The following is a 12556-nucleotide window of genomic DNA, read 5'->3' on the forward strand; positions in this document are numbered from 1 at the left end:
GGCCCCTGATGGAACTCTAGAACTTCGCTATAAGAATCCAATACTCTAAGTGAATCATCCTTGAATGAAAACTGAATGCTGTAATGCAGTATGCCTAGCATTTGAGTTTAAATTGTAAACTGAAATAATATTAATCATATGTTATTCCATAAGCCCCATGATACTAAAGAAAAATAAATAATATATCAGAATAATCAGCAATATTAACAGATCAAGCTCATTAATCTTCATGAAGTTACATGTAAATGATTACAGAAAATTTACTCTTAGATTTAGCTGTCTTGAGCCAGTATATTGCCATAAAGTACACCTCACATAGAAGTTGGGCTAGTCCAAGATAGCATGGGGGATTTTCCACTTTGAAATCAGATTTGGAATAACGCTCATTTAGAAAAATTATGACATTATGCTTATTATAGTGCTATTAGAGCCTTCTTTATTTTCTTGAAATATATTTCAAATAAAAATGAAGATAATTGTATATTGAAAATATGCAATATTAAGTATTTTTTTAACAATGTTCCCCCTCTGTCACCTATTCATAGAATGTAATAATCCAGTTGATCAAATAAGAATGAATGCATTCTCAGATCAGTGAACCTCTAGTGGGAAAAGATAAATATTATTTCAGGATAGTTTGTTGACCCATTGATTTGACAGTTCAATTACTGTCAACAAAGGCTAGACGATATGTTTATATTGGAATGACATTTGCTTTCATATGCCCTGTTCACATCCATTATTTATTCTGCATACTTTATTACCTAATTTCCTTGGCCCAACTCCCATGATCTTATATAGACTCACAAATCTTCCAACATGTACCACAGAAGAAAATATGAATGAATGTATCTTTTCATTTACTATTGCTTACCGTGTTGTCCCTATTATGAAATTGAAACTATTCACTGCTGATTTTGTAAAATATTGTATTTAATTTGGTCAATGTCATTTGTGTTCCTTTTCTGTAGTAAAATGTATCTGATGTGATCATCGATTGACAAGTTACATGTATTTACAAATTCCTGTGGAATAAATGTTGAGTGAATGAGAGCCTGAAGAGTCAGTGATAAATGAACAAAAACAAGAATAAAGAAGACTGACAACCCATGAACAGTCACATAATTTTGCTCCAAAGTTATTTTTACAATGCAGAACAAATTTAGGTGATGGGTAGATTTGATTCCATGAAATGTCTTTACAAAGTTCAGTGATGATTGCTACGCAACCTTTAGTCACACTTCTGGTTGACTAGTGCAACGAGATGTAGGTCGGGGGTCGTGGAGGTGGATGAATGTGGGTGAAAGGGAATAAGTAGAGACGATATTCAGGTGAGATGTTGAGCAGTTGTCAAACAATGAGGACATGTCGTATTAAAAACAACCTAACATTTATAGGTCAAAAGGGAAATCGGTCTATTCATCACCTTTTACCACCATTTAAATGTTTTTGGTACATAAAGGAGAGGTGGAGGTTTCCTGGTTGATGGGATTTATTCAGTGTTTGTTTGAGTTGAATTGAACTGGTGAATAGGACTTCTCTGAAATGATGATTTCAGTCTTTACAATCGTTTTCCCATTATCTCTCTTATTCTGGGGTGGTCTCTCTCTCTCCCTCATTGCCTTTCATTTTATTGTTATTCCTTTTATTTACAATATTTATGTATGCATAAAGAGGGGTAATGTACACATTGTCCATTCATGCCTCTTTGAATGGTAGGGGTTACAGTAATTTTGGTTGCTTTTATATCTTTTTGACCATGTGTGGTAATTTTGTCAATATTGTCATCTGATGATATGTTGTATTAGATATGTACAGAATATTTTTGGTGTTTATATGTCCAGTATTTATAATAGATATTTGTACTCAATGTCTGATTGTATTTTATGAGTATCAATTTCACTGTATTTGATTTTGACTCTAAGATATTGTGTGCAGCCAAATTATAAGCTCAGTTACTGTAGATATAGAGAAAAGTTAATTGTATTAAAATCTTTAAAAAAAAAACATTTCCAATTTCAAGGGGGTTGGGAAGAGAAAAAGTTTTCCTTTCATTCCCGGATCAGTAAAACATGATAAGTCATTTTAAATCCCTTTTTATTACTAGTATTTCATGTCTTTAAAAAAAAAATTATTCCTTTTATTGCACATTGAAAGCATATATTCTGTACTTCTCATTTTTCTTGTGATCAACTGTTTACTCTTTTATACAGTCATGAATCAGTCTGTTATATGAATCCCTTTCCTTTTGTAATTTTCTTCTCTTCCCTCTCCTCTCTCTCTTTCTCAATCCCTTTCTTCGTCTTCTCTTTCTATCCCCCAGTGCTGGTATCTCTACTTTACTCCATCCATCTCTACCTTATTCTCTCTCTCCCCCTCTTTTTCTTCATCCTTTCTATCAATCCTTCCTTTCATCCATTTCCTTCCACTCTCTACCCTTTCTATTTTGTTGGTGTGAACCATTTCACCCCCATCCTCTTTTCCACTTATCATCCTCAAAGTAATAGTCTCCAAAATATATTTGAGTATTTATCGTTTTCTTTTCATTCTTTACACACTCCTCTTAAATGTTCTCTCTTCCTGCACATCTAGGGCAATCCCATTGAATCGAGATGTATTAGCCAGGCAGAACAGTGAAGGGGATCGACTCTCAACCAAGACCATGGATATGGCTTCCAAGTCTGTTCTGCCACAGATTGAAGAGGCTTTCCAGAACTTCTGGGCAGTAAGTCAACACTATCAATATTTCTTGTTATTATTGATATATTACCCTTTATTCACATTGGTATTTCAACTTTCATCAGAACTCAGTATATGGGAATCATCATTGGAGACATATTCTTTTGTAGTTCTGTAGCTTTTTTTTCCATGCTCAATGAATGACAGATTTATATGGTCACAGTGTCCCAATATCAACTCATCAGTTACTAGTATATTCTTCATATGCATTAATAGTTTTGCATGTATATACGAATCAATTATTATCAATCACATTGTCTTGTTTTACTGAGATACCCACAGCCTGACCCACAGTTTTCATAGTATAACATTCAATTGTTTTCATCATCTTCACATTTTAGTGTATATTTTGTTTTTGATTGAAGTGAAATTGAAATTAATTAATGAAATTGTAGAGTTACCTGGAATCAGGAGAAGACCCAGGACTTATCAGTAAAAGATATGAAGTTACTGCTACAAGCTGAATACTGAGTTTGATATTTCTGTAAAAGATTTAATTAAACTGAAATCAATCAAATTAAAAAAAAACAAAATTCTAGAGTTACATGGAATCGGGAGACGACCCTGGACTGATGGGTGAAAGAGTTGAAGGCACGGCTACTAGCAGGACTGAGAGTACACAGAGTATGGTTCTAGCATACAAGAGAAGACGAAGAGGAAAGGGACCGGTAAGAAAGACTTTTCTCCAGTGACTCCCGCTGGCTTTCTGGCAATTTTATCTTCCCTTTTCACAAGCTAGCACAATAAGAAAGATTAAAATTAATGCACAAATGCAAACATGCATGAGAAAATCATTTTATTTCTGTTTATATTTTTTAACCACTTGAATAGTAACTCTGAGGGGATGTAAGAAAATATGTATGCTATCAGTTCCAAATATCAATTTCAAATTGGGAATTGATTGATTAGTTTTGAATTTATACTTTATGTTGCATGAAGCAGACTAGTGATCTGTGCACATTTACAGTTAATTGGAAGACTTCTAATGGATTTTGAGACATTAAATGTACTTGTGATTGTAAATATCTAGCAATGCCCCCTTTGTGTGCTGTGCGGGTGGAAAAAAGTAACCATTAAACACAAAGTAATCATAATTAAAAAAAAAATGAAAAGCTTGCTCTTCTGTTTAATAGCTAGTATATATTTTTTAACATTTAACATGGTTCGGAAACACTTAAATACTAACCATTGACCGTTAAATGATGTTATGCAAATATATGGTTTTTGTTGTTTTTTTCCTTTGAAAAAAGTTGTCATAACAAACTTAATTTGTAGATCACTGAATGAATGATAAATTAAACATTCTGTTTCCAACCTGTGTAATTTTATTTGTTTCTTATTATTTATATTCTGTCTTTGTCATTAATTTAAATGAATAATCATTAAAAGAAATGTATGTTTTTATCTTTCAATGTTCTCTTCAATCTGTATCTAGAGTAGCTAATGAATATATAAACAATTTAAATAAATTATTATCTAATATCAAATACACATTCACCTTTTCTTTCCGAAAATAATTCTATTGAACCGTATTCAGCCTGTCTGCACAAGCTATCAAAAAAATGAAAATAGAATTGATTATTGATATCATCTACTTTATTATAACTTCCTTCATCTTGATATGTTTATATACCGTAACTGATTATTATGTCTTAAATTAGTTAGTTTTAAATACAATTTTATAAAGTTTTTGTATATTGTAGAATGAAGAAGGAATACAATGCTGTCTGTTTGCCATAATACAGCTTACATATAGTATCAACAATCAACATTTAAAGTAGATGTCTATATGACCATGATGCAATATCTGTTTAAGTTTGCATGGAGAGGACCATGTAACACAAAGAAATACAATCAATCTTACCATCAAATACAACTCTTTATTATATGGTTTTTCATAGACCTCTGATTGATATGATTTGTAAGATTGTTGATATATTCATGCGTTAACACAGATTTTACATTTCTACTGCTGCTTCATTATCTTGATTCATAACTTATTTCATTTTTATTATTTCATTTCTAATTGTGAAATTGAAAGCTAAACTTGAGCAGTTGCAGCAAGCAATAGTTTCATGAGAAAGTCTTTAGAATCAAGTCGATTATCATTTTATCATTATAGATCTTGTAAGTTTACGTAAACCTAATCTTGGGATAAAATAAAGTATACTGAAAAGCTATCACACAAGAGATCGCTAAAGATATTAAAGCACATTTTAGAACATGTATCATTATTGCTTGGGATAAAGATCAATCACCTGGTAATAATGTCAAACTCATTTCGTTCATTTCCAGCAGTTGGCACATTTGTACCAGAATCATTTGCTTATAATTTTTATTTACACATACAGATACTTGGATAGACAATTTACTGAATTCTCTTTTGATATGGCCATATGCAGAATTTTTTTGCTTGGGGGCAGCAGCAGCATGCATAAACTTTGTAGAAAAAGCTCAAAAATGCTGGAGCAAAGCAAACAAATTTATCATTAGGGTGTTTTTGCATTTTGTCAAGTGAAATTGAAGGATTTGGTGCATGCTTTTGGTGAATTTTGTGAAAATTTTCAGTAAAAATCTGTAGGTTTTCAAAATTTCTGGGGGGGGGTGGTGCTCATACAGCTATGTTTCAAACTCAGATTGAGATCGTTATCGTATGTTTAAACATATTTTCTTATTTGTGTGTTATCATGCATCTTCATCAACCCCTAACTCACCAAACTTATCATTTTCTTGTCTTTTCTTAAAAAAAAATGTATTTTTTTTAAAGAAATGTTTCTTTTCATTTCATTGTAATCTTATCATTTCATTCCATTTCATCAAACTAACTCATCATTGCTTCTAATTAACTCATTCTTCAATGTGTCTCAATGTGATAACAGCATAGAGTAAGTAAACATTAACTGTAGTTATTGATTTGTTTAATTTTTAAATTCTAATGGCTTTGATAATAATTTTGCATTTAATTTGTCTGAATTTTTGTGGATAAAGTGTAATGATTATACATGTTTGTGATGTGTTTTTTTTCTCTTCATTTTTTAAATGAAATTAATGTGTTTGCTTGCCAATGATATATTACTATCTTTTTTACTTTTAATCCCAAATGTGAAAACTGTATTTCTTGTAGTGAATAACCCTAACTTTAATGACAAGTATTTGATGGAATATGTAACTTTATTTCCCTGTCTGAAATACACTAACCCTTTTAACAAATATTTGTGTTTGTTTTTTGTTTTGATATGTTTTGCTTTACTACATGTTGGATGACCATTCTGCTGGACTGCAAATAACACCTGTATACATGTAAATGATGTCATATGATAAAAGTTTAATGTTTTGGTTTTGTTTTCTTGTATTTCTTGTTCTGTCTCCTCTAATATTAAAGCAACAGTACATCATTTTGTTCTCTCGTTTACTCCATTTCCAAATGTGTTCTCTTTGCAAGGGTGTTGTGGTACATTCTATTAATATAGAACACAAATTCATGAATTGTAGTGGCATTGATATCATTGGCAAGTAATCTAACTTGGCAATATCCACCCAAGTGTCATAAATGGGCCCTGTCTTACAAAGAATTCGATTGATCCCATTAATATATCCGAATATCATAACTATGGAAAACGTGCAATCCCTACATCTAAAATGCATATGTATATTCATATATGGGTCATTGTCTTGACAATTAACTGTGCTCCTTTGTTTTTTTCCGAAGAAGCATCTTGAAAATAACCTGTATGATGACATTGATTTACTTTCATATTTGAGGTTGATCTGGTCAATCAAAACTCTTTACAAGACAGAGTCGTTAAATGCTTGTTCACTAGGATGGCAGCCTGGCTAAAACCACCATAAAATCACAAATGGTACTTGGAGCATTCTGCAGAATGGACATGAGTGTTGTAAAAGATTCTGTGTTAGTGTTGTTATTATTATCATCATACATTCCTGGTAAACACAATTGGTAGACTTCCTGGTAAAATATTTGTAATATGAATTGGAATGTGTTGAGAAAAATTTTGGAGCACGGTGTTGATGTAACATGGTCAGTTTTACTGTGTCTCTTTCCCCTCTCTCTTTCATAATTTCATTTTTAGCTCTCTTTTTTCTTTCTCTCCCCAAGAAGAAGATGCTTTCTTGTAACCTACCATTTCAATATTTACCACTGTTTCTTATTTTTGTCTCTCTGTCTCTTCCTCAAGCTTTTTATATCCATTTTCCCTCTCCTTTTCTATTTAAAATACTTTTGATCTCTTACTCTCTCTCCCCCTACCTCTGTTTCAATTTAAATCTTATTTGTGATGTATTAAAGATGATTTCTCAACTCTTGTATTTATACACATTTAGTGCTTTTTATATTGTCCTTTCAATATATACGGTATATCTGTAGTTAAAAAGATTGCAGTGTGGTGTGACTTGTTATAGTGACTGCAGCAGATTTCTAATCATGTATATCCAGTGGCAGATTCAGGCGTGTGCAAGGGACACACTCATATATCTAAGAAAATCATCATTTGTGCCCCCTCTATTTCAAAATCCTGATCCACAACTGAAATCAAAGATAGAAAACCCACTTGAAAACAAGTGGACAAGAGAGTGTATTCAAAGGGTACTTTTCTTTAGAAATGGACCCAGGAATCCAATTTGCAGGGGGGGGGGGACAGAAAATAATTCCATTTCTTTGGCAAAACAAAATTTGTTGACAAGAAATAACAAGATGACTTACTTGTCACCTCCCCCCCAAAAAAAAAATCACCAAAAAGTAAAATAGTAATGTTTTCCCTCTTGAAAGGGAAAGCATAACCTTTGATATGCAAAGAACCCCCACTCCCCCCAAAAAAAGAGTGTGCCTCCTCTGCTATGCTTCTTGAATTACCGTAGCAACCATTAACATTTAACCCCTAACCCTAATTGTGTTAATAAGACTGAATCTCATTTTAATAATTATGCATATTTGCACTAACTTTTTTTCAGGGGTAATCCTGAACCTTTCTTTTATCCATTATACCATCATGATAATTCAAGATTATAATTTCAAATTTTTGCAATATATTCAGACACTGTCTTTGATATTCTTGAATTATCTTGTCATTATTTACAGTATTTATTCATCAAGGAAACCAGACAAATCCTCTCAAAAAATTGTGAATTAACTGAATCGAAAATTTAAATCGAGGAGTGTTTCCATGTGAATTATCCATTCTTTATCCTTTGACCCATGCAGCAATCCGGTCAACAGATGCCCACTGCCCAGGACAAGAATGAGTTCCAAACCCTCCTGATCAAGTCAGCCAGAGGGATCCCATCCCATAAGCTCATGTACTTCCATCGCTACCTGATGGATTACAATGGCAAGGATGGCGGGGCGGATTATCTGGACAAGGATCTGGTCTTTTATCTAGAGGCACAGAGATTCAAGGTGAAGAAGATTATAAATACACCTTTTAAAGGGTACTTGTTTGCTGAGCATTCCCTTTATTCTGGTCTTTGCAAAATTTGGTTAGACTCACAATCCTAGATGGCCCTGTGAAAACCTTTTTGTTTGCATTATGAAAGCGATATTGGCCATCCATTCTTGATCAGCCCTCAGGATCTTGGAATATTTCAGAGCTGAGGAATTTATAGTACTAAGTGCAATGGTATCCTACATTAAGGGTAACTGATTTGTATAGTATCCCAAAGAAAGAAAGAAAGAAAGGGAAGAACAAAGGCCTTAGCATGATAGCTCATTCGGTGGAGCTGGGGTTACAGATTCCGGTGACCCAGGTTTCGATTCCCACTTGGTGCACTAGCGCCCTGTGGTATAAAGGCATTTATCCTCATTACCAGGTTCCTGGGAGAGGACCTAAAGCCATCGGTCCTGTGGTTGCTTGCTTACAAGCATTTATGCTTTTTTAGCAATCGGGTAAAAAATCAACACCAACCAACTTTGAGAATACAGGTTCTTTAGATGATATAAACCATGTGTCCCATTTGCCTTTGTTTTAATGGAGCATTTATGCAGGAGCACCAACACAGGGTGTGGTCACTGAGGTGTTGGGGAGGGTTGGGCACGGGGCAACCACCCCACTCACTATAATTTTCATAGTAGCAAAGGAGGCAGTACGGGACCAAAGGAGAGCTTGCAATGGACAGACCATTATCTTAGCATCTACATAATTAGGGATAGTACTATGATGGTGCATTTCCAATATATTAAAGTGGGTTTTCTTCCTCCAGGTCCCACCTTGTAACACTGTCAACCATTGATGAAGATATTATTGATGATATCAATCTGTTTGATGTATTTTGGTTAACATCCTTTCCGTTTCACTGCTTATTTAGACCTATCTTTTCATTTTCTCTTTGTACAGGAAGCATGCCACTCCAACATGGACATCTCTTTATTGAAGAGAAAGGTGGAGGTTATTTTGGACTGCTTCATTGATTCTCCTCTTTCCAACTCTGGAATTCTTGTAAGTTTGCCCAGAGTCTTGTAAATTTCTATAGAATAGATGCGATGCTTTAGTCATTTAGACAGTTTAGAAAGTAGAACCCCCTGAAAAAAAGGGAAGAAAATCAGCTTCCTTTCGATACTGTCTTCTTTGTTGTAACAAAAATATTAATATTTCAATCAAGCATTGTTCTCTGGTTGCATACTTCTACCTCACACTGGGAAATGTTTGCACAGTATTGAAATGGTTTACATCTTGTCTTGGACAGAGAGAACATTGAATAGTTATTAATGATAGTGAACCTGACCCTTTCCGACATATTGCTGGCATGCCACAGGGTTCAGTCCTGGGGCCACTCTAGTTTATTTCATATGCATGTCTATTCATTGTTGTGCACTATACTGACATTATACACTGTTCCTTTAGTGAGCTGTTGGTTTTTGGTTAATTCAAATAATCTAGAACAGCCTGTTAATGGGCTTTAATTACAAATATTTTAAACACATCTGCAGTGGTCACAAATCAACACATTAGGAATTCAAATTGTTGGGCACATTTTACATTTATATAAATTTTCTCCTTGCCTCTTCAAATCCAGGTTGACATATCCACTGAGATGGCCAGCAAAGTGATGAAGAAAGCCGACATTTTCTTGAAGGATACGGGCAAAGATCCTCACAACCCAAACTTCTTTGACGATGCCCAGTATGCCTTGTTCAAGGAGATGCTCCCTTACTTTGCAGCGTTCAGTAAACGCTACCAACAGCCATCCTATCAGCAGGATAGACTGCCATGTAAGTACCTTAGGTCCACAATTAGACTGTGACGGTAACACAAAACTTAGCAATGATCATAGAACATTTTCCTACGATTGTTTCCATTGACTACAATGCACAATCAATCGTGAAAATCAAGCGTACGATCAATCGCTAACCTTTGTGTTACGGGACCCAGGTGTTTCATAAAGCTGTTTGTAAGATGCGCATGACTTATGCACGACTGGTGACCCATTCTTGTCCTATGTGATACATCCCTATGTCATTCATTTAGGACATAAGAACATGTTCCAGTCGTACGTAAAATTGTGTGTAACTTTACAAGCAGCTTTATGAAACACCCACCAGGGAATGTTTCATAAATCTGTTCATAACTCTTTATTTATGACTATGAACAACTGGGGCCGTATTCTGATAATTGTCTTAAGAGAAATATTCTTGTATCTTTAGAGTTACAATAAAATCTGTATTCCGAAAATTATCTTTACTTTTCTTGTAACTTTCACTGAGCGCGTATGATGTCAGAGATATGATAATGCGTAAATGTATAATTGGCGCATATTATGTCTGTGCGCAAGATAAAATATCGAGTTACAAGCTATTCCGAAAATTCTCTTATCTTTACGTTCTCTTAACTTCCTTGGAAAATACAAAGAAATTTACAAGAGTTGGGGGCTATTGTAACTTATTGTTGCATGCGATATTTGCCCATCTGCAATAATTATTTCTTGCTGCATCCCGCAAGAACATCATGTTTTACAAAAGGAGACATTCAAAAGACATTATAATGACGGATTGGTAGACTTTTCAGCAATTACAAATTGGTATTCGAGATGATGAATCTTTTCAGAGAAAATATATCTTTGAGAAGAGCCACGTGTGTTTTTTAGCACAGAAGCGCACAAGCATAAGCGTCGGGGGGCGCAAGGAAATTACGCCTCATATCAACAATGCGCTTCATTATTTTTAAGAAGAGATGCTTCTATTGGTTGGCCTAAGCATATAACAAGCTTAATAATTGGTTGATGACAGAATATTGGGCGTGTCAGAGATAAAATAGGGGACGTCCTTACAGAGATAAGACAATTTTCAGAATACCAATTTAAGAGAATTTTAGCGCGCTGTTATCTTGCTGACTTACAAGAAAAGTTAAGAGAAAAGTTAAGACAATTTTCAGAATACCACCCCTGGACTCTGAAGTGAACCATGGAGGTTTTCAAATTTTATCATGAACTAAAATACATTGTTTGATAAGATTCTTGTTTTTTATATTCTATTTTTTGGTGACACAACGTTTGCTCCAGTCTTAATATCTCCAAGGACATAGGGTTAGAGTTAGGATTGTAATAGAATTTATGATTGGGAATTATGTAAAGATTAGGATACGGCTTATTTAGGTTTGGAGGTTAGGTTTTGTGTTTGGCTTAACATGCAGATTTTCCATCAGAGCAATTGTCGCTGGAGCAAATTTCAATGAACCATTTCTTGAACTCGATTGCCGCTGGAACCAAGTGGTGAATTCACAAACCTATAAGAAAATACATGATTCAGCAGTCTACTGTCTAAGGGTGTGTTTATGCTTCCATTGCGAGGACAGAATCAGCGATTTCAAACGTCGATTCAAAACGCCGATCGTAAACGTGATTCTGGGAGTGCTGTTTATGCTTAACTTTTCAGAGCAAATCATGATCTCCAGCTGGCTTCGCATCGTAAAGCGAGGTCGAATTGTGCGCGCCTTTTTTCGAAGTTATTTTTTCGATTGTTGTTATTACGTGGAGACGAATGTATTTGCCCGCGGATTTTCATCTCACCGGAAGCATGTACCAAATGACGTCATTTAAACACGTTTATGATCGCGGTTCTGTTTATACTTCCCCAGAAAGCCTGATTCTGGTCAAACGACGTTTACAAACGCACCTTTTTGTGAGTTTACGATCGGCGTTTTGAAACAGCGTTTAAATGAAAGGAAGCATGGACGCAACCGTGTTTTGGACTAATCACGTTTGGAAACGCTGATTCTGGCCTGAAAAGTGGAAGCATAAACACGGCCTAATTAGTTTTGCACTGCATGTACCGTAATCATTTCAGATTCAAAGTATGAGAAACTTGCCCGAGATAGACTAAGAAAGTTTATGGATATGAAAGAACCAAGCACGGAATTCAAGTTACCCCTGGTCAACAACCCACCACAGAATCGCACTGGTGGGACTGGGATAACATTCTCTATCGGTGATGGCTTGCAATGGAAGGTAAGTTGTGGTAACTTTGAATCGATTGATCTATAAATTTCTTATCTTTATTTGTTTTTTCATAAAAAAAATTTCAAAATCATGCATGTTTGCAAACCCATGTTTTTGTAGTTTTTTAGCAATTATAAGGAAAATCATTAGACTTTCTTTTCTGTGACATTATGAATATCTTTAGCCTTCTGTGATGCATGCATTCATCTGAATCTGTTCATTTACTTTGCATGTGCATGCTTTTCATCTATAACTTTTTGCTCATGTACAATATTTACTGGTACCCTTAATCATTTGCATGTGCAAGTTATACATGTACATGTATATGCCAACAAAATGAGATGAACCAAACTAGTCACTAGTTATTCATTAC

General features: G+C 34.5%; 1 protein-coding gene across 13 annotated transcripts in view; it reads left to right on the forward strand.

Annotated features, from left to right (window-relative positions):
- Positions 1 to 12556, forward strand: part of LOC121418690 — a 38182-nt gene that overhangs the window by 19284 nt on the left and 6342 nt on the right. For 10 of the 13 annotated variants that reach the window (XM_041612678.1, XM_041612682.1, XM_041612680.1 and 7 more), the window contains 7 exons: positions 2593 to 2725; positions 3279 to 3407; positions 5619 to 5624; positions 7958 to 8152; positions 9087 to 9188; positions 9766 to 9961; positions 12032 to 12192. In XM_041612678.1, the coding sequence (XP_041468612.1) occupies positions 2593 to 2725; positions 3279 to 3407; positions 5619 to 5624; positions 7958 to 8152; positions 9087 to 9188; positions 9766 to 9961; positions 12032 to 12192 (922 nt within the window). The remainder of the gene's footprint in view (positions 1 to 2592; positions 2726 to 3278; positions 3408 to 5618; positions 5625 to 7957; positions 8153 to 9086; positions 9189 to 9765; positions 9962 to 12031; positions 12193 to 12556) is intronic. The other 3 variants (XM_041612681.1, XM_041612687.1, XM_041612688.1) reach the window with 2 other exon arrangements.

The sequence above is a fragment of the Lytechinus variegatus genome, chromosome 7, assembly GCF_018143015.1.
Source record: "Lytechinus variegatus isolate NC3 chromosome 7, Lvar_3.0, whole genome shotgun sequence".
NCBI classification, from domain to species: Eukaryota; Metazoa; Echinodermata; class Echinoidea; order Temnopleuroida; family Toxopneustidae; genus Lytechinus; species Lytechinus variegatus.